This window comes from Dunckerocampus dactyliophorus, chromosome 7 (assembly GCF_027744805.1).
Source record: "Dunckerocampus dactyliophorus isolate RoL2022-P2 chromosome 7, RoL_Ddac_1.1, whole genome shotgun sequence".
In the NCBI taxonomy this organism is placed as follows: domain Eukaryota; kingdom Metazoa; phylum Chordata; class Actinopteri; order Syngnathiformes; family Syngnathidae; genus Dunckerocampus; species Dunckerocampus dactyliophorus.
In genome coordinates this window covers 2,551,395-2,579,262 of record NC_072825.1, presented here as the reverse complement: position 1 = coordinate 2,579,262, position 27,868 = coordinate 2,551,395, and the positions used below count along the sequence as shown (strand labels likewise).

General features: G+C 44.4%; 1 protein-coding gene across 4 annotated transcripts; it reads right to left on the bottom strand.

Moving 5' to 3' along the window:
- Positions 1 to 166: 166 nt before the first annotated feature.
- On the bottom strand, positions 167 to 25,708 carry gramd1a (GRAM domain containing 1A). 4 transcript variants are annotated; one of them, XM_054780863.1, is made up of 21 exons: positions 25,353 to 25,708; positions 24,968 to 25,084; positions 20,939 to 21,732; positions 16,185 to 16,410; positions 15,247 to 15,267; positions 15,030 to 15,114; positions 14,848 to 14,951; positions 13,155 to 13,250; positions 12,887 to 12,967; positions 12,694 to 12,812; positions 10,284 to 10,563; positions 9,657 to 9,810; positions 9,342 to 9,488; positions 8,602 to 8,723; positions 8,247 to 8,389; positions 6,060 to 6,163; positions 5,749 to 5,976; positions 5,578 to 5,662; positions 2,219 to 2,326; positions 1,975 to 2,095; positions 167 to 559 (listed from the first exon to the last, which is right to left on the bottom strand). In XM_054780863.1, the coding sequence occupies exons 3-21, from the start codon at positions 21,388 to 21,390 to the stop codon at positions 455 to 457; spliced, it is 2,781 nt and encodes a 926-aa protein (XP_054636838.1). In that variant the 5' UTR covers positions 21,391 to 21,732; positions 24,968 to 25,084; positions 25,353 to 25,708; the 3' UTR covers positions 167 to 454. The 4 variants fall into 4 exon arrangements, with proteins under 4 accessions (XP_054636838.1, XP_054636839.1, XP_054636840.1 ...); XM_054780864.1 differs by lacking the exons at positions 24,968 to 25,084; positions 25,353 to 25,708 and adding an exon at positions 23,755 to 24,225; XM_054780865.1 differs by lacking the exons at positions 20,939 to 21,732; positions 24,968 to 25,084; positions 25,353 to 25,708 and adding an exon at positions 23,755 to 24,209.
- Positions 25,709 to 27,868: the final 2,160 nt, after the last annotated feature.

Sequence of the window (27,868 nt, the reverse complement as noted above, 5' to 3'; positions counted from 1 at the left end):
ACTTGAGGTCAAAGGTTTAAATAAATACTTGCGACTGGTCCAACTACAGCACTCTTCCTCTTCTTCATCATCATATTAATAAAAAAACACAAACAGCCTTGGGAGGAGTGTCTTCAAGATTTACACCCAATGAGGAAGAGGAGGAGGCGGAGCGTTCGCGTTCTGCACGGGTCTTCTGAAATGCTGCGGATCAGTAAAAAAAAAAAAAAAAAAAGTATATCCGTGATGTGTGTTCTTGCTTGGATGGTGGGCGGGCCGCCCTGTGGCCCCCCACCTTCCAGATTATTGCTGATTGACCACTTGGGGGCGTGGTTTCAAGTCAAACAGGTGAGGGTGCTTGTGGGTAACGTAGTCTTGTTCCCTGGAAACCTTTTCTAATTCTTCTGTCCATCGCAGGTGGGGGGAGGGGTGCGGAGTGGGCGTGACTGTACCGCAGTGGGATGGGGGGAGGGGCTCAACCGTCCGTCGGTGTCTCTGCAAAAGGGTCAGGGTCAGGCTGGTCCTGGTGGACTCCCGGGACTGCGATGCCTTGGTGCAGTTTCTCAAGCGACTGCTTCATCTGGGAGGAAGAACATTCAGCTTTTAAAGGCTCACTGACATTATTGATCAACTTGCCTTAAATATGTTCTATATATCGTGTGTAATTATGTTCTATGTTTGTTTTTTTGAAAGAGAACGTTAAATTAGCAAGGATTACATTTTTGTACATGGCGGCCGCCATGTTGGTCTGAACTCGTCAGAAAAGAGGCGTTTCCCAAGTGACGGCGGCGTAGGGACGTCATCTTAAGCCGAGTAAACAAGCCCTGTAGACATCGTTGGGTATATTCTTCATCAAAATAGTAGTCATGCCAAAATGTTGTGTTGCGGCTGGATGTTCACAGTGTCCGAGTGATACTGTTTCTTTTCTTTTCCAAAAGACGAAGGTTTAAGACTACAATGAACAAAGCAAGTACAACAGCCACCCACCGTGGCCGAGGAAGGTGCATTGTAAGTGGACACATGCTGTGAGCAGCCCCGGTTGGAGCTATGGCTGTCAGGAGGACCAGAGTATAGTGAGCCATATAGTCCCATCGTCGGTGGTTAAAATAAATATGGCTTAATTCCACGTTTTGCAAGTTGTCTATTTCATCTCCAGATGCTTCTTCCTCCTCCAACTACTGGCACATCGCTCGAATCTTGGCTAGAATCACTGTTAACATCTTTGCCTCGTCCGTCCCCTCATGTTTGCTTCCTGTAAGTTGAGAGCTGTCCCTAAGTCTATGTCACTTGGGAAACGCCCCTCTTCTGACGAGTTCAGACCCAAATGGTGGCCGCCACGTACAAAAATTAATTTACTCATTTAATGTTCGCTTTAAAAAAACCCAACAATGTAGAACATAGTTACAAACAATATAAAACATATTTAATCAAAGTTAGTAAATCATGTCCTTCATGATGCAAAAAACAAAACACAAAAAGGCTTTGCTACACATCTGAAGTTCCCAAAAGTTGCACAATTTGGAATTCACCAACATTTGACTAAAAAAAAAAAAAAAAGAGGCTTCGCTACACATCTTCAAATGCAGCCTGGAGCTCTGCCAACTACGGACATGGGAGCTGGAAGTCTACAGTAGTCTAGTGTTTCTTCATTGAATATGCTGAGCTAGTATGATGTCAAAATGTAATGTTAGCACTTTAGCACCACGTAGCTATGATAGTGTTGCTAAAGCCTGTATCCTCTTGTCCCACCCACTACGTTTAATGTGACATAAAAGGCATCAACGCACGACATGGACAAGCACAGCTCATTAGCATCAAAGCTACACACACACAGAAAGGCGCGTGGTCATGCACTTCCTTATCTACTGACTTGCACCAGCGCCTGGCATACAGTAGGGATGTCTATTCATTGACATGCTATGTGGACAAGCGCACGTGTGTGTGTATGCGTGCGTGCACGTGTTGATACATGAAACGATACCACACGCCACGTACCTGGTCAAGAAGAGCCACGGACGACTGCAGAATCTGCTGCCACTTGCTGAGCTGCGCCTGGTGGAACTGCCTCTGCAGCTGCAGCACCTGAGCCCACTCTCCCGCCGTCTGCGGCAGAGGACTGAGGGTGGGAGGGGAGACGGGGCGACGGTGAAAAAAACAAAACAAAAAAAAAAACGGAAAAAAACCATCGCTTCACATCACGCGGCCCACCACCACACAGGGAGGGGTAACTTGTGCTCACCTGTCCGTTAGTGAGTAGGAGTGCCAGGTCTCCAGTGTGTGGGCCGCTCGCTCCAGAGCGTAGAGCTTGTAAAAGAGCAGCATGTTGAGCGCCACCAGAACTACCAGACTGACGAGAAACACACACACAGCATCCGGTGAAGTGCTTGCCAACATATTTCACTTTCCACCAAGCAGCTCTCATGTCCATCCTCGCTACGTAAACAGCACGACCACAAGGACAGCAAATGACAGCATCGATGACGTGATCGTCTAATTTGCGTAAGTGGCTATGAAGCACGCGCCTGTCATGTTTATGGACGCTTTGGGAGACTAAATGTAAACATGAAAAGCAAAATATGTTTAGAAATACAAATAAACTTTCTTCTGTCGCTTCTTTTTCTGTTTTTGATATGTCACAAGCAAGATGGAGCCGCTGTCTGTGAGCTTTTTAGATCAGGGGTGTCCAAACTAAGTTCCATATATTTCATCTCAGCTTTGTCATATAGGTGAAAAAGCCTATTATTAACTCTTTCAATACCAAAGACGTATTCATACGTCTTTTAGATTTTTTTGCGAGAGAGGCCAAAAGGGTTGATGACGCAATTACACACTAATGGATGTCACTTTTACAGCAGTTCTAAGCCATGAAAACGACCACAAGGTGGCAGAAGTGCAACTGATGAGAGCTCGGCATGTGAATGTGAATGGAAAAACCACTCATGACAGCAAGGAGGAAGTGAGAGAGGATGGAGGAGTGTAGCATGCATGCGTATACAGGCGTGCACACACACAGTTCAGTTCCAAATGTAAAAATTGGAAATAGTTCATGGTGTCCATCCATCCATCCATGTTCTACCGCTTATCTGAGGTCGGATCACGGGGGCAGCAGCCTAAGCAGGGAAGCCCAGACACCCCCCCCCGGGCCACTTCGTCCGGCTCCTCCCAGTGGATACCGAGGCGTTCCCAGGCTACTTGGGAGACAGTCTCTCCAACGTGTCCTGGGTCTTCCCTAAGGCCTTCTAACGGTCGGACGTGCCCTGAACACCTCCCCAGTGCTGTTAAACAGCCGTGGGCCGCAATTGGCCCCCAGGCTGCACTTTGGACACCTCTGTTTTAGCTGGAGGGGGGGTCGCGCAGCATCACCCGCTGCTGGTTGAGAAGAGTGCGTTCATGTTAAGTCTCCAAAAGTGCCCAATAAGACCACAAAAACACAATCTAGAGAGGTGTGAATACTTGCTAAATGTAGCGACAAAGATGCTACGATGTCTTATTCTCTGGCACAGCACGTGCGTAAGAGGTGTGTTAAGAAGCAGCCATCTACTGTACAGAGCTGGAAAAACAAGCTACATTCCCACAGAGTCCTTCTAAAAGTGTTTATGAGCAAGGAAGAACACATCTATTTGTGGCGGGCCGTCAGAAATGAATGAATGGGAAACACAGGAATGGAGAATGTGGGAAAGAATATGGTACATTATCATAAGAAATGCTCAGGAGACTCCTGGAACTCTCCCTTGGGCTAACTATGCGAGAAAATAATTGTGTGAAACTGAAGAACTTTGTGGAAAGCGGGGCTTGTTTTGTGCGATGACTGATCAGAAGCACATGAGGGTCACAAACATCTCAGGTTGAGGCACAGTGTGGCTTCCTTACAGGAAATATCACAGTGTGAATGCTCATTTCAATTAGCGAAACTTAAGGTCTTTCCTGTAAGAAAGTGCCACTTTGCTCAGTGCTTGGAGTGTGTGCGTGTGTGCAAGAGAAAGTAGAAGCCTGTCGTACAGTACCTGATACAGATCCTGCACACACGGAGAAAGGCAGAGAGTGGCGCAAAAGGAGAGAGAGAACATAGCGAGAAAGGCATCGTGAGGCTGCTGGTATGCAAAGTGTCCCAGCGGGTCGGAACCAGGGCGGCCCAGAAACAAGCCGGCACACAACACGCGATAAAAACAACTGTTTTTAACCAAATTAACTCAGTGGTGATGCTTTAAATGTCATATGATTCATTCTGACCCACCTGTACAAATACAACTTATTTCACGGTATGAGTCAATTATTACAGATTATTACGATATACCGGAATAACACAATTTGGCGTAAAAAAAAAAAAAAAAAAAAAAATCAACAAAAATGCTCTTTTCCTCATGTTTTGTATTAGAGCGGAAAAATTTTGCTGTTAAATAAAATTTTTTATTTAACAGCAATAATATAATCATTTATATTTACATTTATCTTACAGATTATTACTGTACAATAAGTTAAAAGTTATGTTGTAAATATAATGTTGTAAATACAAATGTGGAAATATAAATATAATATATATATATAAAATATATCATCAACATGTTATACAGTCATCCCTTGCTACATCACGGTTCGACCATTGCTCCCTTACTCTATTGCTGTTTTTCAAATATTAATTAATTGATTGCTGTTTTGTGGTTGATGGCCTATTATTAGTCAAGCAATATGCATATTTAAAAGCAAATTGTATGTATTTTGTGCCCAAATTAAGCATTTTCAAGCATAAAAATGGCTAAATGGATTAAAATACAAATATGGCATCAGCAATTAAGACCACCGACTTGTGTATGTAATATTATACATTGGTCACTAGGTGTCAGTAATTGCTCGGTGAGGCAAGGTGGGTGAAGTGTCTTGCCCAAGGACACGATGGGTGGAGGGAGCGAGGATCGGACCTCCAACCTTCCGGTTTCTGGACGACCTGCTCTACCTCCACCGATGCACCAGACTTGACCCACCGGCTTTTATTGCAGGTTTAAATGATCTAACAGGTGCAGTAATAACAACACAATAATCATAATAATAACGTGGGTTACTGTTGTGGCCATAGCCCAAAACAGGCTAAAACTCAACTCTAAACCCCCGATGTCACTTCCTGTCTGCCATCAATTCTGCTCCCCTACAATCTAAATTGACCTAAACTGCTTCTTTTCTCAGATTATATTGACTATATTGGGTAATATGGACGTAAAGGTGACTTTATGGGTGTTATTTCATGTCTCGAGGGCTCTAATAATGTTTTTTAAAAAAGTATTTAGAAGATCACAAGAAGATCGTTTTCTATGCTCCAACTACAAAAATATTCCATTTACAAAGAAGGACTCTTACCTCTGGAACCAATTAACCGCGCTACATGAGTGATTACAGTAAATACTATATAAATATTATTGAATGCTATTCTAAAAAATCCTCCTCTCTAATAAAAACCTTACTTCCAATAAATGCAAGGTAGTCTTTGCGGAGGCATAAGACTATTTGAGGAAACGCAGTCAACGCCCTTCAAAAAACAAGAGGTTTTTTTCAACGAAAGAAGAAGCTAAGTTAAGGGCAGCCAGTAACAGTAAGTAGGTCACTTACATGAAGCTGACGATGAGTAGGATAGTGGATATACTGCTCTGTGCTCCACCACGTGCACGCTCTCCCAGCTTCATATACTGAGCACCTGAAAACAAAAAGTACGCCTTTTGTTTCAGTGAAAGCTTTGAAATAACGCACATAAAACTAAAAGCGTCATGTTAGCTCACTGACCGGCTTCTCTGCGGTCGCGGTCCTCTCCAACTCCTCGGTCCCCTCGGTCAGCGGCGCCCAGGCCGCCTCCGTCCCTCTCTCGCTCCCCCTGCCGGCGAGAGCAAGTTCGTTTGCGTCGGCGCAGGGTCGGCGGGGTCTTGGCGGTGTCGGCGGCGCTCGTGGTGTTGCCGGTGGTGACCACGGAAACCTCGGACTGCAGCAGCGTCTCCAGCTTGCGTACCTCGCTCTCTGCCAACGGAACAGGCCGGGTTTGGTCGTGTGCTGCGGGGGTGCTCGTGTTCTCCAGGCCTTCTCCTAAGCGTGCAACTCACCCATGTGCCGGTAGTACTCCTCAATGCCGCTCCACGTGTTCTTCTCAATCACCGCTTTGACCAAACTCCACGGCTGCTTCCTGTAGCAGATGTCTGAGGACACTCTGGAAGAAGGAGCAGACGACGTTTAGAGCGTTCCAGAAGGTCACTTTGTGCCCAGCTGTGGAGCTAAATGAGTGCCGCTGTTTGCTGTGACCAAGCTGGTGATGAAAGTGTCAGGGTGATGTCAAAGAGATGCAATGATCCTCAGCATCCTTGGTCATGCTGTAGCTGATTTTGCACATGCTTAATAAACCTACATTAAGGAACTACAGTCGTCCCTCGTTTATGGAGGTTTACTGGTTCCAGACTCGACTGAGATACTGTATATGAATTTCCGCAAAGTAGGATTCGATATTAATGTATTAAATGTTTATATTTTCACAGTTATGTTTATTATGTTATTATTGTGCCTGTTGTGAGATCATTTTAACCGCCATTTTCTGGCGATCACGTCTGGTCCTTGTCTCCCCGAACACCAGCACTTTGTGGCCAATGTGGAATATACATTCACTTCTTCATTCCTTCGCAAGGCTTCTTCTGCCTTGTATTTATATGTTAGTTTATTTAGTTAGTACATTTAACCATTTTTATGCACAAAAATTCTTAATTTAGGCCAAAAATATGATTTTTTAAATTTATTATTATTATTTTTTTTTACTAATAATAGGCCATATTCAACCATGAAACAGAAATCAAACATTTTTATATAAAGATACATTTTATATTAATAATTGTTTGAACCGCAACGTAGCGAGGGACGACTTTGCTCTACTTGTCTAATGTTTCACTTTCAAGCAGTACAATAAACTATCTTTCCAAACGTACTTCTTCAGTTATGAATTATAGGCGGTGGGATTACAGTAATTCTTTGTCACTTTGCGTTTCAAATTTGGGAGCTTCAGTCTCACGGTTTTATAAAAAAATACATTTTAATAAATCATCGCTACTTTGTGGTTTAATACGGCCTATTATTAGTCATACATATTTAAGAATTTTTTTTAACCTTTTTTGCCTAAGCATTTTAAGCATTTTCAAGCAAAAAAAAAAAAAAAAAAAAAGGCTAAGAATTCAAACAAATATAAAACATTCAGAAGACGCGCAAGTATATGTAGTATTCTACACTGGTCACTAGGTGTCACAAATGTTACATTGATGAGATAATGGCCACTGCAGGAAGTACTGTACAGAACAGGAAGCAAACAAGGAACTCTTGCAACGCTAACATGTGTTACATATTCTTATTATGTCAACTACATCGGGTAATACGAGTGAAAAGGTGTCTATGGGGTGTAATTTCAAGTCTAGAAGGTTCTAATAACGTAAAAAAAAAAAAAAAAAAACATATTTACAAAGTCGCCACCGCGTTTCTATGCTCTAGTTACAAAAATATTTTTACATACAGTAGACGCCCCTACAACGTAAATAATCCGTTCCGAGAATGTTTACATTATAGGGTTTTTACGTTATATGAAGCGTAAAATACATGTAAAATAGCCTAATCCGTTCCAATATCTTCCCAAACTCACCCCTTTGGCCCTTCAAAATATTCAAAGTCCACCAAATATGGTGGGAAAATATAAGGAAAACGTTAGCATAAACATAGTAGAGTAACATTCCAATATAAAAAGGTAATAAATAAAATTACTGTAAATGAATAAAACTGAAAAACCAAATCAATCAACTAGTTTAAGGACGACTACGATGAGGAAGGGAGGTTGAAGGGAGAATCCTGTCTCTCACACAAACTCACATACGCACTGTATAAGTCAGCCAATTAGATGAGAGCATAGGCGGTGCCCCGATAATCAGCCAATGAGAGTGTGAAGCATCAGAAGGTGTTTCCCTATCTGTCGAGCAAGCGATTCAAATCGAATTTCTGAACTTGCACCGACTTGACGCTTTACGTTATATGGAATTTCTTACGTAATACGATGCAAAAACTTTACATAAATTCTTTACGTTCAGTGGAATTTACATAAGAGGTTTACGTTATATGAGGTACTACTGTAATGGTTTGGCGAAATTCACTTATTACGGTCACGTCTGAAACCAATTAACCATGATAAATGAGTGACGACCGTATTTCGTTTTTCATAGTCGATGGGTGTGTAAAGACAAATCCATAACACGGGACAACAAACGCACCTGAGCCTGCTCTTGTGCTTGCTGATGGCGGTGAGGCAGTATCTGTGCACGGTGTAGAAGTAGTCCTGGTACGGGATGCCCGAGGTGATGACCTCCGAGTCCACCACATAGCACTCACCCTGAGCGCTGCTTTTGTGTAGTGTCTAGGCGCAGGAATGATAGCGGAGGCAGCACGTTAGTGAGACATCAATATGTTAATGGTTGCCATGGAAATACTACATCTTGACTGATACAAAAAAAATGTGTCATAATAAACCATTTTGATGTGCTAGTGGGAGGTAAAAGGGAATTTTAGCTTCACTTGGAGATAAGGTGGCTCAATATGCAGCATGTCAGACATCTTTAGTGTGCTCACCTGTGTCTCTACCACAGGGGCGGTCTTGGGGCCGAGGGGGTTGTTGAGGGCGATGGTGTAGCTGAGCACACGGTTGGTGTTACCGCTGCTGGCTTCCTGCTGCCACTCGCCCACCGTCAGTTCTGGAAGTGGCGGCAGGGCACAAGAGTCAGTGCCAGAGATTTTGTGAAAGAAAGAGAAGAACAATCGTCATGAAATTTTAAAAAAGGGAAAAAGGGATAGAAGAGTTTGTGCATGGAAAGAAGAAAGGCAGCAATCATTAAAAAGGGAATGCAGAGGAAAAAAGTAGGTTAGGCCACCCTCCGTCAAAAACAAAAAAAAGGAACGCCCCAATTAGAGAGACATAATGTTGCCAAGCGGGCCGGCTGCTCACAGGGACACCCCCCCCCGGCCAAATCCTCTGGACAGCCTCAGCATTGTCCTCATTTGAACGATAGGATGATAGGAAAAACCTAAGGACAGAAAGAACGCTGAACTGATCACAAACACGGCGCAATGCAGGAAGGTTAATCGGGCGTGACCAACTAGTGAGACTCGCTCATTAGGGCCACATGGAGCTCGAGTGTTACGCTTCCTGCTTGATTTGCACAAGTTCAAAGCCAACGTCCTTATTGAAGAACCACCAAAAAGGTTAGGTGTCCACTTGTTTTTGTGCAACTTTCTCAAGCCTGCATTCTTTATAATGGCCTCAGGAACAAACGAGGGCTCTGCGAGTGCCTCTTTTGCGTGTGTGTGTGTACCGGTGAAGTGTCGCTGGGAGAAGAGGTGCTGGATGAAGTGTGTGTCGGCAGAGAAGAGCAGGTCGTGCAGCTTGTCCACACTCATTCGCACGGCGGAGTTGATGTGCAGCCGCCCGTTCAGGTTGGCACAGAACGACTCCACCTCACCTGAGGATGTTGGGGGACAGGACAAGTCTGTAAGAAGGTTCCCTCTTGGCTGCTTGTGCGATGATGGCCATGGACAATAGAGTACTCACGAGAAGATGTTTTGTAAGAAAGTCATTTCAGATCTTTGTCGCCTGTTTCATAAAAAAAAAAAAAAAAACAACCACTCACTCTCTTCCTGCGTGTCAGACGAGTTGCTCGGGTCCGTGGGCAGGTCCTCATCATTGGTGATGTCCAATGACGAGAGGTTCCCCAGGCTGGTGTTTGGCAAGGGCAGCATGTGGTTGGCCAATTCAGACAAGCTCTCCCCGCCCTCCTCAAGGTTCTGACGCAGACGCAAGAGAGGGAAACGTCAGCCCACGGTCATATGACTTTTAAGAGGAGATTGCATATCAACGTGAACTCAGCAGCACACTGCGCTCCATTTATTCAACCTAAAAAGAGTGTCTGCTTTTAACTTTGCATGCACAGAACGCGGCAGCAGAGGGAAACCCACCATGCACAAATACCTATTTATTTGTTACACACTGCTCTCATTGTGCTACAGTAAGATGACATTGTTAATGAGTCATTTAGTTACTAATGTATTTATACTGTTTTTTCACAGACCATTTCCTGCTATCCTGGGGCCATTTATAGAGTGTAGCAGTGAGAGGAGCAGGCTTCTAGTTGTGACACATAGTACAATAGGTGGCGCTTTGCCTCCTTTTGCCAAACAAGCAAGATGGTGGCAAACTGCTAGCAAAGCTCTGTACATGCGGGACACAGGGTGTCATTAAAAAAAAAAAAAAAACTCACAGAGGAAGCCGAGGCATTGGCAGGGGCGGCTGTGGTCGGAAGTGAGCCATGGGAGCTGGGCGGGCTGTGATCCGAGCTTAGCCTGCGGCCCGACGACGTGGGTACCTCTATGGGCAAGCAGGAGGCCGAGGTTGGGGGAGAACAGCCGACCGCGGCGGTGGCAGAGGGGGAGCTGGCCTGACTGCAGGGCACCAGCGGCGGAGGGGAGCTGCCCGAAGAAGGAACGGACACCGAGCTCAAGTCTAGAAGATCAGTGACAGACACGGACTCTTCCCCTGGCCTGGTAGGACAGAGACAAGGGATGTAAGAATGAACAACACACACACACACACAAGGAGTATCACACCCTCAGACAATCTCAGAAGTGTAATTGATGCTTTCATTAAAAACATCACAGTTTGGTGTATTGCATCACAGCACAGTGGAACCTCAGTCTTTATTATTAATGTACGAGTGTATGGGTGCACGGTGCTTATTACGAGGAAGAAAGGTGACAGAAACAAAGTTGTTCATCTACACCACACGCACACCCAGAATAAAGATGATCATTCAATCCCAGCCATTTTTCAAAAGACAATCCCTTCAGTACCAGCCATTTTAGACTGTTTGGATTGATCTTTCCAGGCACACAGAATATTGTGTTCTATGGCTATATAAACATGGAACCTGCCAAAGGAAAGATTAGACTCACGTTCATCAGAAAAAAAAAAGTTTGTTTCCACCTTTTTCTGTTCTTTAGTAATCAGCAGTAGAACAAAGGTACGTTTCAGGAATACTAGTTCTCAACTAAACATGGGAGAAAACCAGCACAACAATTTATTTACCAATATAACACCAAGAACTCTTTACAATTTTCACATTTAGAACTAAACTGTGTGTGCATGCACGCATGTGCATGTGTTAAAATTTCCCTACAATGCGTAACCATCTGCATACTACACTCTTCCATTCTCTTCCACTTCCTCCTTGCTGTCGAGTGTGTTAAAAATGCAAATGATCCATGCCGAGCTCTTATCAAATGCACTTCTGCCACCTTGTGGCCGTTTTTATGGCTTAAAACTGCTTTAACAGTGACACCTATTGGTGTGCTGTTGCATCATCATCTCTTTTTGCCTGTCGCACAAAAAAAACGTAAATGTCTTGTGGATTGAGCATTCGAGTTTATAAAAACGTATAAATAAGTCTTTGGTATTTAACAAGTTCAAGGATTCCATGTCCGGAATCTGGCTATATTGTACCAACTCTAAAAGAAACACTTTTCATTCTTCACAGAGACAGACTACACCAACACGTGGATGCCTCCTTTGGCCATACGATAACAGAGGCCGTGTATGAAAACAGACATATTTTTGGCAATAATCTTTGTCAAAAACTGAAGTCTATGAAAACAGAGGTTCCACTGTACACAGTAGTGTTCAAAATTATTTTTTAGGCAATTTTTAGGCATTAGAGATCATTTTAGCTGAACAGCCTATAATTTCTTGCACCTTTTTATAAGTCCCCCACCCCAATCAACTTTTTAATCAAAGTACAATGTTCTTCTGAACAATGTCTTGAACGACCCATTTTCCTCAGGCTTTCAAAGAGAAATACATGTTCTACAGGTGCTGGCTTCATCCGTAAAGAGGGGCCACCTGATTCACGGCGGTTTTTCACAAAATTGATGACCTCACTGATTGAATGCTACAATACTAATGTTTTGAACACACCCCTTTCAACAAATTGCACAGCCTTAAGAGTGTATATATCATGAATACTGGGTCTTGCTGGTTTTCCGAGAATCTACTGCACCTACTGGTAACTTGTTTGCCATGTACTGTAGCAATAAAAAAAATATACTAAAACCCTGCAAAAATGTGGTTCGTCACATTGGAATGCTATTATTTTTAACACTACTGTATATGCAGCACCATTTGCACCACAAGCGCTACAGTTTTGATGTCCAGTAGATCCTCACCTATTCAGGGCTCCGCAATTGCACCCCTGCATATTTGTGGATTTCTTTTCTCTGCTTTAAATTGTAAGTACCGGTAATTCATTTTTTAGGATCACTTAAACAGAAAGTGGTTTGGTGGCGCCATCTGCAGGGATTAAAAAAAGAGGGCTGCAGCAGAGCTCGGCCAATACGTGATATTGCATAACTGTACATTTAGTACAATACGGTATAGTTTGCTTTTTTCATGTGTTAAACTGAATATAAAATGCCTTCAGTAACTGAGAAGCATATTATAGGATTTAGTGTCTCAAAAATATGTATTTAGGGCTTTTTATAGGTGTGTCCATTTTTTTGCAGGGATCTACTGTATATCGGTTGGTTGCGGAAGGGTACTAAATTAACTGATATGTACTGTACCGCTTCCTTGGTGGAAAGTTGGCTTTACAATCAAGGTTCAGAGAGGGAAGCACTCACAGAAGGCCGTTCATGTGCTCGGCCGTTGGGGAAACGTAGTCGTCATCTTCACTGGTGAGGCCGAGCTCGGTGCCGTAACACTGGTGCACGATGTGCCACAACTCCTTGGGGGACAAGGACTGCACCAAGCAGAGAGGGCAAACGTGCAGTATTTGCATGTTGGACAAGCCGTTTTACAACGCGGAGGTCATACCTTGTCCATCAGTGCGTTCTGCCACAGGCGGAAGATCATCATGAAGCTGCGATCCCGCGCCCCAAACGATGTGAAGAAGTGCTGAGAATTCCAACGCAGCAAGGAAGGCAGGAAAAAGGTGACAGCTACTGTTAATAAATGTTTTGCAGCCAATGGAGATACAGCCGAGTCAGCTGATTTCATACTGCATACACCAAGTACAAGGTGGGCAAAGTGCGTGTGCGTGTGTGTGTGCGCGCAAGAAATGTGCAATGTGCTCCAGGCTGACCTTCTCATTGTCTGTGCTGATCTGGATGGCATTCGGAATGAGCTTGGCAGTCTTCTCCTTGGTCATAGAGGTCACGTCTTTCAGCAGGATAGTGATCTGCAAAGACCAGCACACACCAATGCAGCTGGTTTTCATTCACGTGGTGTATTTGCTCTGTGCCTTTTGACCTCTTTTTGAGTTTCCTGTGCATGGTTTAGAGCAAAGATATTAAAGTGTGCTCCGAAAGTCTGCTTACTCAGCGGAAAGTGCATGCAATAAACCGTAGGACGCAATGGAGGGGGATGGCCGCCATTTTAGTAAGCAAGGCTAGGTGCACAGTAAGGGTACACTGTATCGGCTCACTCTGCACGGAGTGTGAGATAAAGTTATGCGCAGTCCATACACTTTGATGAAATGAATGAATGTTATTTATTGAACAGAATGAATGCAAGTGTGTTCATGAACGCCGCTCTACATCCTCAAAATGAGGACCTTGACTAGTAAATGTATGCGTGTATGTGTAAGAATCCATTTCACTGCACAAATATGACCTACATGTAGATGTCAATACAGCAATCCCTCGCCACTTTGTGCTTCAAATTTTGTGGCTTCACTCTATCCCGGATTGGTATGGTATGTTTATTTGTTTCAGACATCTCATAGTTACCATTTGCACAATTCAACATGTCTGAAAAAGAAGTAGGAAGAAGCAGAGCTTATATATTCAAAAATATATGAATTAATAAATCATGCTGTTTTGTGATTAAATACAGCATATTGTTAGTCCAAAAAATTAATATTTTAACAGATTTTACTTTTTTTTTTTTTGCCTAAAAACGTATCAAATGAAGTAAAAGACAAATAAGGTTTTAAAAGACACATTCGAAGATATTGTGATGATATGTAGTCATCTACACTGATCACTAGGTGTCAGTAATGTTATCGTCATGTTCGGTGAGACACACAAGCCGGAGCAACAGACTTTTATTGCAGGTTTGAATGATCTCAGAACTGGCACAATAATCCCTAACACGAGCTACTGTTGAGGCCGAAACTCACGCCAAGGTAAAACTCAACTCTGAAGCCCCAACATCACTTCCTGTCCAGCCCCCACTCAGCTCCCCTAGCACCGGAAGACATTTATAGCAGCACACATGAGCACAAGTCTTATTTATGTCTCTTATTATGTCTACAATATTGGGTAAAACGAGTGTAAAGGGGACTGTGGGGTGTTATTTCATGTCAAGAGGGCTCTAATAATGTTAAAAAGCGTATTTAGAAGGTGGTAAAAAGGACTTTCTATGCTCTAACTACGAAAATATTCCATTTATAAATAAGGAATCCTACTTCCTTACCACGGTTGGGTCTGGAACCAATTAACTGCAGTAAACAAGGGATTACTGTACTGAAATAAATGAACTAGTCCGATTTATTGAGATACGTTCCCTTTTCCTTCATTCACGATTGTTGTTATTGTGCATTTTCCCTCCGCAAAGCATGAAAGCGCAAATGCAAGAGGTACTGCTTTTCTTGTAGTTGGTTTGCTTGTTAGTTAGCAGGATTATGCAAAAAATACGCCACCAGTGTGCACACAATGTCCTGGGCATTTCTCACCAAAGCCCTGACTCTACAATATCTGCAAAAAAGGATTTTCTAAATCCGACTACAGGCGTGTAGTGAAGCAAGTGATGAGAGGCATGCACCGGGTGCTTACAGTGGTTTCCCAACGGAAGATGTTGCTGTAGAAACACAGCCAGTTCTCGGATAGATAAAGGCGGCCCTGAAGCAGGATGTCCTTCTGCAGAGCACACGAGTAGTCTGCGGGGGGAGACGACAGGTCAGCCGACGGACAGACACCTGCAGACAATCCAACTGACGCCCGCTCCTCGCACACACCCACAATGAGACGCTCCGTGTCTGGGAGCTTCTTGAAGATTTTACGAAAGTCCTCGTTCCGCTGCTTGTACGTGGGACTGAGAACCTGAGGAAGAGGATGAGAGCTCTTTAGAACCCCTCATGCAGCGTCAACACGCACAGAGAAGGTCAGGACTGTACCGACAACAACGTCCTCACCCCAAGTTAATCGTTTGAGAAAAAGGTGATGGATACTCACATTGTACCAGCTTTGCATTTTCTGTAATGACAACACCACCATAATTAGTTACACGTGCTGAGAACGTAAAATGTCAGTGATTCTACTGAATATACCGGCTATCACAGCATTGATTAAATAAAGTGAGGAAAAAACGTGTGGAAAAAGTAATGTTGTTGCTGTGCATGCTGGAACCAGATTTCTGAACTGTGCAAGTGGCACAATACAATTTCAATGGCCATTCAACACTTTGAACAAGCGCTTGAGTTAATTATTCACGGAAAATTCAACAGAAACCTGCAGTCAATCTTGTATTCCTGTTCACATGCAGTCATTTTATACGCATGCTTGTTATTTGACCACTGTCCATAAGCTAACCAAGACTCACATAAGAGGGACGGAAGATAACAAATATTTTATTATTAGGACTAGGGGAACCATTGATAGTACACACATGATAACACTATCAAAACAAATCAATTTGGTCTGAAGGAGAGTCAAACGTGCATTCTTATAACAATTACAGTGGAACCTCAGAAGAAATAATGGAAATAGGAATAATGTGTTCCGGGGTCAAACTGTCGCCGTCATAAAACCTTTATTAAGTGCACAGCTAATGTCATAAGTAAAGTAACACTTAGATATTCTAACATACAAGTGTAAAAACAAAAAAACAACAACAACAAAAAAAGGCAATCCAAAGTTTTGTGCAAATTCAGAGCGACCTATTTCGCCAACATGCAAATAGTACAAATTTTGGGACATTCTTCACAGGTCCCGCTGTATGTGCAGCCATGCTTTGGCGCCCATGTTGTTCTTGCTTCACTGAATGAACATTTTAACAAGTGGTTTAAAGTGCAAAATGATGCATTTTCTTCCATATGAGTGTGGAGCAAACCAACCCACATGATTTGAGTCATAACACAACAACACAGAAGAGTTTTGGCAGCGGCATTTACCTTGGCATTGCTCCTGAAATGTCTGGAAGCGAGCGGGTAGGCCGATGTGAGGGAGGATGCCGACGGTACGGACGGCAGGGGGCTGTCCGAGCCCCCGCCGCCTCCTCCTCCGCTGCTGCTCTTCTCCCCACCTCCCTCACTCTCGCTGGCCCTACTGCCCCCCAGCACTCGGCGCCGCAGGGAGGGTGAGCTGCCCGGCGTGCTGCGTGGAGAATTACTGGCGGTGCTGTGGAGACGAGACAAAAAAACAGAAGGGTTAATTTTTCATGAGTGCAAAGAGCAGACGATGAGGAGGAGAGGCTGCAGGGGCTTCCTTTGACAACGACACCAACAAGAAGTAAAGAGGAGGCCTGGCAGGGAGAGTTTTATCAGCTGAAGCTATTTTGACTGATAAAGCAGCCAGACGGGTGATCTTATTTAACCCAATGTCATTGCAAGGACTCTCATTCCCACTACAAGGTCATCTTTCTCTCAGCTGCAATCATTACTTATTTGGAAAGAGAAACCAAGCATTCTTCCTGCTTGTAGAGCCACAAAATGCTGTTTATATTTAGCTGCTCTAGGTCAAACACTCTTTCAGCAGCCATATCACCACACAAATCCAAATCACCCAAATGAGTGAATGTTCACCAGGAAGAGTCATTACATTACATACAGCATGTAAACACTGAGGCTAGGTAAGGGGCTTAAAGCTGAGTCCTGTCTAGCAAATATGAATCTGTGTCAGCCATTGTTTCCCCAAAGTGTCACTAAACTAAATCCACTTTTCCAGGTAATCACCATCATGAGCTCCACGTTGTGACGTCACTCGTTGGCGTCACACCTCCATGCAATGTCAACAGCAGCCGGCTAGCTAGCAAACAGGCTAATTTGGCAACAAAAAAATCCTGCTTTATATATGCTCGATGATGATTAGCAAAATAACCAAAAAAAGCCAACAGCGTGACAGGAGATGGCGACAGGAAACGTTAGTTTCGTTTCATGCTGCGAAAACGACCGCTTGTGGGAGGATGGAGGGAGGGGGGCGAAAGAGGGAAAACGGTGACCGGATGACCGCTGATCGAAGGGGAGTCTCTTGAACGCATCACAGTCGCTGTGTTGACAACTCGATGCACAATCATTACGCAAACCATTCGTTTACTTCCCCTTCTTATTTACGTCTGTATTGTGTGAAATGAGTGTCAATGCGTGTTTTCCGGGCATCGCGTCGAACCACTTACTCGAACATGTCATGAGGCGTTCAGGGTCCAGCCGAAAGAGCACAAAACGCACGTCACAACAACCGTGGGTCGCGTTGCTTGTGCAGCCGAAAGCGCGGCAGACTCGGCCGGAGGAAGGTGGGTTGGTGTGCAAGCGGCTGCCCCCCCCCCCACCCTTGCTCGGTCTCCCTGGGTGTAGAGATCCTCCGGCGGATCCGCGGTGATGCGGACGTTAGTTTGTCATCCTTGCGGTGGTCGACGCCCCTGCGCCTCGGACGGCAGCAGCCTGTGCAGGATGAGCCGCCGACGGGCTGCCGTCCATCCGTAATCCCCTCAGATCACAGATGGAGGGGGAGGGAGGTGCGCTTTTATGCCAGTGGGAGGGGGCTGGGGCTCCGATAAACATACTAACTGTGGGGCACCGATAAGACCTCATTACAGTGTAGTGATAGTAATTCAAAAGAAGCTCCCCCCACCCCCCCCCCAAAAAAAAAAATCATATTAGCATTACGTAAAAAAACAACAACTTTGGCTTGAGCGACTGTGTGTGTGTGTGCTTTTTGTGTGGACACTTGGGCTAAGCCCCTCACAAAGCAAAGGCGTGCTTGGATGAGTTTAGCGTGGAAGAACAAGCCTGAAGACGGCGAGCCAGCTGACCTCAGCTGACCTCAGAAAATGACAAATCTTGTGAAGAAAGTCATCCCAGAAGAGTACAAGCTGTACACAGCTGCAGTGAGGGTGGGGGTGACAAAAATAGTTACTTCCTATTTCACTTCCTGTAGTTGTAATGGTCTGTTGTCTCAATACTTCCGTCCATATTGTGTGTCCTTCTGCGCTGTAAGCGAAGTCAAGCAGTGTTAGGGAAACACAAGACAAGACAGGTTGTTATTATTTATTATTAGAACAAACGGATGTCAACATCGCAGATTGATATTACTTATTCTTGAAGTAAAGGATACATTACGCTACTGTGTTGAGGCGTGAGTGTTTGCTAGCTACTCCTCCCCCTCCAAAACTTCCAGCAGTGTGACATGCACCTCAGAAAAAAAAAATATAACCTTGCATCGCGGCGGAGCAGACCGTAAAGGCGAAATGGCGAAAAAAACCCGAGTAATTGATACGTCTATAAATTTATTTATTTATTTATTTATTTATTTTTATTACACACACAGCTCACTCCTCCCCCTCCAAACCCTCCTGCTAGCCTGACGTTGACGTTCTCCAATTTCGGATCAACACTTGCAATAAATGCGAGTGCTGTAATTATTAGATTAAATTCAGATCCTTGTCTCTTCAATTGCCATTGTTCACTCACAACGGCCTAAATATGCCTCACAGATTCATTAAACACAGTTGAAGTAGAAAACATGTATAGCTACTCACCACTAATAAATATTTTGCAAGATGATTGATGAACAGATGGAATCACTCACAGCACATAACTATGGTACGTTCAGGGGCCGCCAAAGAAAGTGTGAAATCAATAATTGACCGAAAAATCATTATCAGTCAAGTATAAAGACATAAATATATTAAAAAATGCGGGCATTCTAACAGTGGTACATGTGTGCTGTACATTTTACCTGTATTATCACGCATTTATACGTTACCCACTGTGGAAAGATTTTTTTTTTTTTTAAACAAAATCTGCATACTAGTGTGGGAATCCAGTGTGTTTTCTCCTGATATTATGATTTTTTTTAAATTTATGACTTCTAAATTCAAAATAGTGGACATAATATCAGATTTGAAAAGCTGTATCAGATGGTTCTATTGGGCCTTTTGTCTTTGTCGCATGCCAACATCTTTTCACTGGTAAATACAGACAGCCTGGCCGTCTCCAGCGAGTCCACCTGGCCCAAGTCCAGAGTCCACTCAATCCCTTCACCCTCAATCTTTGCCCATCCCGCTGGATTACAGTCCACATAATAATCCAGCCTGGCCTGAGCGACGGGCCCACACCAGCCTCGTTCTCGCTTTGTCTGCATAATCTGCTTTCCTGTCGGGCCCACGAGAGGCTGCACTAACTTGCCAGCCACAGGAAGCGATGAGTGCCTCTTCCTGCGAACAGCCGTGCTCTTTCCGTCCTCCATCAGACAGAGCGAAAAGAAGGGGGTGAAGTGCTCAACTCTGACCTACTGGAGGCTTTATTCACATTTTTTCCCCTGAAACAAAACCAGTGTGTCCTCGTAGGGAAGTGAAGTTACAGTATATGGTTTTGTACGGTAGCATCTCCTTCCTGTTTTCTGTTATTCCGAGGGCAGAAAAAGCCCTGAGGTTCGTTTCATAATGCACTTGTGACACTTTCAAGAGAAAATGAGCACAGTATTTCCTCAGAATGTAGCATGACAAATATGATGAAGCCATGTCATCACTGTCAACATCCATGACTGCCATGTTAGTTTATCACCATTAAAACACAGCAAAACAACCATCACTTATCAGATAAAAATGCCAATAAAGTAGACAATGATGCATGAAGGAGGAGGCGGGGACAATCCTCATCTTGCCCTCTGCAGCCACAACCTCCACTGATTGGGCATGCATGACATCATCAGACTAGAGGCCGGCTCCTATTGGCTGAGGGTGATGTCATGATTCAGGGGACGGGTGCACAGAGCCCGAACCCCGCCTCCCTGCCTGCTGTGACTGTCAGCCGCTATGTTGGTGCTGTTGTACAGCAGTGTCACTTTACAAGTTTACGGTGTAAATAGCCGCGTTGTTTTGACGTATCGTCTTGCCGAGGCCTCCGCATGGCTCCTAGCAGTAATGCACACCAGAAAATCTTGATTTGTTTGTAAAACATCAGCTAATTTGCTCCACCATGAGCCACAGGAGCGGGCTACAAGAGAACTTTGGGAAATTATCCTCCTGATCCTGCGCACATTTGCGCTCAGCTGTTTTGACTGAAGCGTCAGCACAGAACATCCATGAGCCTGTCACACGTCATGCTGACTCTGCAGGCCGCGCATCTCCTGCACAACACAGCTCAGAAGAGAAGGAGTTGAGGACGAAATAAACTCGAGTACAGTGGTTTCTATGGCCATGTTTACGCTAACCGGCCCATGCCTTCAATGGACATGCGTGTGCACGTGTATACTGCGTGCCGTGAGTGACCAGTCATCTTATTTGGGCCGAACAACAATTTATGACAATTTTTATGGAGTTTAATTTCTTATTGTGAAATATACTGATATTTTTTTGTTAAAACTGTTCTTTGAAACCACTATTGGTAAAATATGCTAGCCGCTGGTGGTGTCTCATATTTTTAGTTGCGCCTAAGACAGACAGCACCTTTAACGTACGAGAATACTTAAACAACAATGACTGTTTGCTATAGAACGGTGAACTTATTGTTACACATGAGATTTAAGAATGGTACTAAAAACACTGTCGGTGCAATGAATAAATCCTACGTGATGGCCACAGCTTCACCCTGGAACGGATTACTTCAATATCTATTATTTCGTATTGGAAAATATATGTTTATGGTTTTACTGGAGATGAAATCTTGCAGTAACCGGCTGGGTTTTTGTGTATGAATCCAGCACTAACCTGCAGCTGTCCCAGTCAGAGTCTCTGCCGAGCAGGCTCCTAAGGGACCAGCGGGAGCGCCGGCTGGGAGAAGGGCTACGAGACCAGGATTGGGAGGGAGGCAGGAGGTGGTCTTGCGAGGGGCTGTACCGACCCTGATCTGCCACAGAGGCGGCCATGGAAGGTGAGAGACTCCCATGAGGGACGGTTCCCTTGCGGATTCTCTCTTCGATTACAATCTGTGGCGTTTCGGTCCGCCTGCGCGTCGGAGGTCGGTCTTCCGAGTTTCGCTTCTTGGTCCGAGTCCTGCTGCGGTGAGAGCGCGGGTGCCGGCCGGAGCGGGTCAGCCTCGGGCTCGGCGAGCGGGACCAGGACTCCGTGTCGGAGGACGGGGGCAAGACTGTCAGCGTCGGGACGAGGATGGGCTGAGTCAGAGTGACGGCTTCTGGCCTCACAGGAGAGGACATCGTCATTTTCAGAGTTCTGCTCGGGAATAGACTGCCGGATGGTCAAGGCGGATCGGGACCTTAAGGAATGCTTGGAAACGCATCAAGTCCATACATTCATTCCCACATGAAAAAATAAAGCAGTAATTCTTCAGTCCTAGCTCACAAAGGGCTTCGTCCTCCTCTTCAGGACGTCCAGCTGTCCACCGTCTCGGCTAAGAGTGACTAAGACACTCAATCATGCTTTTTTTTTGGTACGTGGGCGGTCTTGTGTTGCCTCTTGCATTGTTTCCTCACAGCTCCTCCGCAAGCGAGACGTCAGGCTTGCGCTAGAAGGCTCATCTTTGCAAGCTCAGAGGTAAAACACACCTGAGAAGTGAGAAGAAGAGCACAGGCTTCGCACTCAAAAAGGCAGGCTTTCATCTCGTTTTGTGTACAAACGAGTCTCGCCGTATACAAGGCACCAATAAAGCCGTCCGCTGAGCAAACTATTATATTTCTCTCTGGTCTTTACATACGGCCTGTTCTGCCAGTTCTGACAATGTGAGCTATCACATAAGGTGACCAAACATACATTTATTTGTCTAAAGCAGGGGTGTCCAAGGGCCATTTGTGGTCCACAGCTCATTTTCATATTCTAAACATAAGCTTGGCCTCTAAATAAGACCATTATTCATGATTTAAAGCACCTAGGCGGCTGTTTTTTTATTGTAATATTATATGAAATAAATAGTTCATTTTAGTATCAGAGTTCAAATAGTAAACTTTTTTTAAGTCATAATATGAGAAACAAAAAAACAAAACAAAACAAAAACAAAACAGTTTTTGAAAATTAGGTTAGGGAAAAAGTTAGAGAATAAAGTCAAAATATTACAGCAATAAAATCATAAATGTGCTAGTAACATTTATCAAAAGAAAGTTGAAATAGATGGATTTTTTTAAAAGGCAGATATATAAAAAAACAGCTGTAATTTTATGAGAATAAAGTCAAAATATTAAGAAAAAAAAATGGTACTCTAACCAGAAAAAAAGTCAAGAATAATCTTGTAATATGAGGAAAAATAATGTCACTTTAGTAGCAGAGAGCTGAAATATTATACTTGTTTGATAATTGATTTATAATGATTTATAATACTTGTTTGATTTTTAAAAAGTTAAATGACAAATGAAACAAAATAAAGTTGTAAAAAGTTATGTTAAGTCATGAAAAGTACATGTACAAAGATTATTTAGGAAGAAAGTTCAAAAAGATTTTTTTTAAAAAGCAAAAATGGGGAAAAAAGAGCAAAGAGCGCAGTTAAGTTTTCACAACCGCAAAGCGAAGATGCGATTTTTTTCTTAAAGTATATAGAACTACTTCGCTTTTTACACAGGATCAAAGTAGCCCTTGCATCCTTTCATTTTTCAGGATGTGGCCCTAGCTGGAAAAAAATTAGACACCCCTAACCCACAACATAAATCTGAGATGTACGCTGTGTTTTCTTTAAATATCAGCGTTTGTCTGCCACAATGCTTTTTTTATTGCAATGTGTCATGGCCAATTATGCAAATTCCACAATTAAGTCACGCCCCATCCCCGCAAATACATTGCAGCCCTGTGGGAACAAGCGCAGCATATCTTGGACACCCCTTGCTTAAAAGTGTCTTGGGGAAGAATATGGCAACATTTTGTGAGTTTAGTGAAACAATTCCATTGAAAGTAGGCTGATAAAGGCTATTAATATTACTTGTGGCGGGGTTTCATACATTTCATTTGAATACCTAGCTCCAGTACCTAGCTCCCTATATCACGTGACATGGGTATTTTGCATTGAAACGTTATTCCAGCTTGAAAACTGGAAAGGTGAATCCGAGGGCGCGTTGCTTCCTGTCATGTGTATTATTTTGCAGGACATCCGAGAATCCACCTCCTGGTTTACCGGACAATGTACTCCCTTCAAAATAACTCCTAAAAAGCCCAAAACCACTGCATGAAAGAGATAAGGGGGGAAACTCTGGGCAAAATTGTCCTGAAGGTCAAAAGGCAACATTCCAGTAAAACTGGAGTTTATCAGTGGAAACAAAAAGACACACAGAAATGTCTCCACGGTGTTTGCAGGAATCCTCATGCATGCAAATGGAAGGGGGCAACTTTGTACCAGCCAACACAAAGCAGTAAAGCACACAACAGCCTGTGCATTCGACAACTGCTGTGACTTGTAAGACACCTAAGGTGTGTGTGTGTGTGTGTGTGTGTGTGTGCGTCACTTCTGCAAAAGCAGCACTGCCACAATGTTTGCTTTCATGTGTTTGAACAAGAACAATCTTAGCACGGACTTGTTTAACCAGCCTAATCTTGCAAATAAATGCAAACACACAAAGTGAGCACGTACCATATCCCCCCCCCCTCACCTGCCGTTGGACGAGTTGCCTCCATTCCTGTGCTCTTGCTCGGCCTCGAAGACGAGCCGAGCGACGGTACGGGAAGTGATGTTAAAATCCACTTTTTCGACAGAACACATCAACATTCTTGTAGGGGGTGAGGTGTGATGCTCAAGTAGCATCTGCCGACCCGCGCCGGCTAACCGTTAGCCTTCCTCCGCCAAGCAAAGCTACGCTAGCTTGCTAGCACTCGGAGCTTGAAATACTGTATACTAAGTTTTTGCTAACTTTTTTTTAAAGCCCCGCCGAGACTCTTTTGGAAGGAGGCCTGCCGCTCTCCCAAAGAGACGGACAACTTCAAACGTCTATCATCTTAACACTTAAAACACCAAACTAAAAGAAAGAAACAATTACCCTGTGCCTAAGGACAGTTAAATGGATCCGCTTATTGTTGTCGAAAAGCAGAGGAGGAAAAAAGACTCGACTCCAAACATTTACTGTTGGGTTGGGGGACTCACAATAGTACATAAATATCTTATTTGTCTTATTTCTTACATAACTCGCACTAATGCGCATTTTAACAATTACAAAGACAATTTTTATACTAAATACATAGCATAAAGAGTCATATATTACCTAAATATGCAAAACAAAAAGCAAAAAAGTAATACGTGCACCCCTCCACGAAACTTTGTGGTTCCGTCCGGGAAATAACTGTTCCCAGCAAGCTGCCCGTGAGAGGATGTCTTAGCCAAAATTAACAAACACCGCAACTAAAACATTTTTATTCCGTACAAATCACTATATTGAACTCAACATTAAAATACAACGTCCCAGTGAATCAGGTCGATTTGTTTTCAAACCCCTGAGAGGAAAGATGGGATTCTAGAATCACAACAATAACGCTAAAATATTTCTGACTTATGAGTCATACTATTACAAATTCATCATAGGCCTTTTTTGTTGCTAATTTTAAAGGGAGTAATTGTCCAATAAAACCTAAGTCACACGGCGCCCTCTTGTGTTAATGCGGTGTAATAACGAACCCTCGTCTAATGCGCATGCGTGGAAGTGGGCTTTGCTAGCCTTCGGGGAACAGATGTACAACTTGATAAATAGTCTATTTATGACTCACGGAGGCTCTTTAACGGCACCACAGCGAGCAACAGTGTAATAATAATAATAATATTAACAATTAAAAAAAATATGTTTTAGCAAATAGGACTGCACGAATGCTCCTCACCTTCCTCCTGCTGCAGCATCACTTCACAAGTCAGCATGCGCTGTTATTGATGCTGGGCAGCCTCTAACAGATTAAATATCTTCTTCTTTCCTGGCAGCCCACAACAGGTCACCTTGTCTGGTGGGAAGAATACATTAACAAAGGAGGCAAACAAACAGGATGGAAATGCACAAGACAGCTTGTTATTACTGTCCTGAGTGACGGGCCTCAGAGTGGTGTTCGGTGAAGAGTAATATTTAGTTTGATCAAGTAAAACTCAGACGTTTTGCATTTTAAATGGAATTTCTGATCCATGATTGTCAAGTCTTATTTCAATGCCAATCACTGACTTTTTCAAGGCACCTGAAATACACATCCTCCATCAGCCGCATCACCTTATATTTACCTGTCTGCCGAGTCAGCACCTGCTTTCCTTTCTTCAAATCACCAGCGCAGTCACGTCACAGTGACTTGGCACTTTCCAGCATACACTGCATCTCCGTGTGGCATCTTTTCGGACCTCCTTGTTCGGGCTGCCAATGCTCCGGGACCGCTCCAGGCTGCGTGGAGAGCTGACGCCGGCCGGCTGGGAGGGGAATGGAAACTCGATCTGCGCTAAAAATAAGAAAACATCAGCAGCAAAGAGAGGAAGGAGGTGTGTGACTGTGTAATGCATGTGTGTGTGTGTGTGTGTGTGTGTGTGAGAGAGAGAGCGTGCAGCACCCAGTTCCACACACACGTGCATGTCACCCCCCACCCACACCCCCATCCGAGCTCTTGTGTGTGTCCGAGGTTTTGATGTCACTCTCTCTCTCTCGCGCCACTGTTGTCATAATCGCTCACATGAGACTGGGAAGTTAAAAGTGGCAAGGACCACCCCTCCCACCCCCATGAAGAGCTTCACTCTGTCATCTACCTACATCACATGACAGCAACCCTGACCCCCCCCCCCTCCCCTCAAGTGCACTGACAGGGACACACAACATGTTATCCTATCTAGCGTGCGGATGTCGTGTTTTGGAAGGCTATCAAGGCCTCTCAATGTGTCGTGTTTACCTTTGACCCTTTTAAAACAAACCACGAGCGACGCTGACGTGCGCCTGCTATCTTCCACCACCGAAGACCTTCACTCCACAGCCCTGACTTGAGATGATTTGTTGTTGTTTTTTTGTTTTTTGTCCTGTCCAGCCTTTAGGGCAGATAGTATTGTTGATCTAAATGCCCCTACGTGCTCAACACATTTGCTCTGCCAGGGAAAAGTGTGAGATACACTTCCCCTGTTATACAAAATGTATTTGACTTTGATGTTTTGTTGTTGTGCACATTTGGACCGGCTGGACCGGAGCAGGAGGGGATAGAGAAGAAGAGAAAATAAAATAGGGTGGGGTGGGGTGGGGTGGGGGGGTGGTGGTGGGGGGAGATAAGGGGGAGAAAAAAGACAGAGACAAGGACAACAGCAGCAACAATAACACTGGGACTGGCAACAAACAGGAGTACATCAGCAAATGTCTGTGACGAAATGATTAACTATGATAGTGATCAGAATGACTATAAAACTATAATCATATTATAGTTATATTATATTTCACTGTAATGAAAGCAAGAACATAATAACACCCTGGTTAACTCAGTGAGTCATGTGGGGACGTACGTATGTACAGGTATCTCTGTATGTGTGCAAGTCGTCATGTATACTGTATGAAGGTGCGCGTATGTGTGAGTGTGTACTTGTCACTGAGAATGCATGAAAGGAGAGGAACTGCCTCCCACCACTCAGCAAGCTCCGCCCCACACAGCCAGGCCGAGCCCCCACCAACAGAAAGTCACCGGGCCCACAGGGTCGGGCAGCACAAAGACCAGCCCTGCAAGAGTCAGCCCACAGAGCCCTCCCCCCCGAGAAGACCAGCAAGGGGCCGCAGAGAGCCAGTCCCAACCAGAAACAGGGCACCGGCAGGCCGGAGGACAGCCAACCCTGGAGACGACGAGAGATCACACCCCACAAGGGCAGACGGGCACCGGGGGCCACACAACAGTAGGCCCAGAGACACCCCTGCAACCGGAAAGGAGCCTGCCCACAGCGGAAGCGCCAGCCGGCCACGCCACCCCCCCACCCCCAGGGAGCAGAGCCTGGCCCACCCTGGGCCACCCCACACCCGACACAGGACCGCCCCGCCCAGCGACGAAGAAGGCATCGCCCCCCACCCAGGGGGCCCGGGCGTGAGAGATGTAACACCCAGCACCAGCCCCCACGGAGCAAACCCCTGTGTATCCCCATAAAATAAAAAATAAAAAATAGAATAAATAAATACATAGAAACACGCACACACACGTACGCACACACGCGTGCACACACACCCACGCTTACTGTGGTTGACTGCCCAAAACCTGGAAGCCTCGTCACAGGACGTCCTCTGCAGGGGATGATTTGTTTTTGTATTTGCAACACACTACAGCTACAGTCAAACCTCGCTTTTCTTACGCCACAGTTTCCTATGACTCGCCTTTCGTTAAGAATCTTGGCTAAAATGTTGTACAATATTGCACGTAACAAAGTAATCCGTTTGTCCCGAACCGTCCTCCCGCGGAAGGGAGCCCCAACAAAGCACCCCATATGTGTTGCCGAGCTGTGCGACTGCTAAATGACCCGCCATGGGGCCAAAGAAAGTTGCGAGTGGCGGCAATTTGACAAAGAAGGTGAGAAAAACTGTTGACGGAAGTCTGCATCAACAATACGTTTCATCCATTCCTCGTTTATAATTTTTTCACATTGTTTCCTGCATGTAAAACTAGAATTATTCTTGATAAAATATATTTTTGGATCATATTTTCGGGTGTCTGGAACAGATGTCAGATTTATATTATTTCTGATTGGAAAAATTACCTCAGTTTTAGTACTTTTCGGTTTTTGTTTAACCCTTTACA

Excerpts from the sequence above, each read along its gene's own strand:
- gramd1a (XM_054780863.1), bottom strand. The coding sequence starts at position 21,390 with ATGACGATGTCCTCTCCTGTGAGGCCAGAAGCCGTCACTCTGACTCAG. Across the intron at positions 15,115-15,246 it reads AAATGCAAAGCTGGTACAAT|GTTCTCAGTCCCACGTACAA; the intron begins GTGAGTATCCAT and ends CCTCTTCCTCAG. Across the intron at positions 560-1,974 it reads CCGTGGCTCTTCTTGACCAG|ATGAAGCAGTCGCTTGAGAA; the intron begins GTACGTGGCGTG and ends TCTTCCTCCCAG.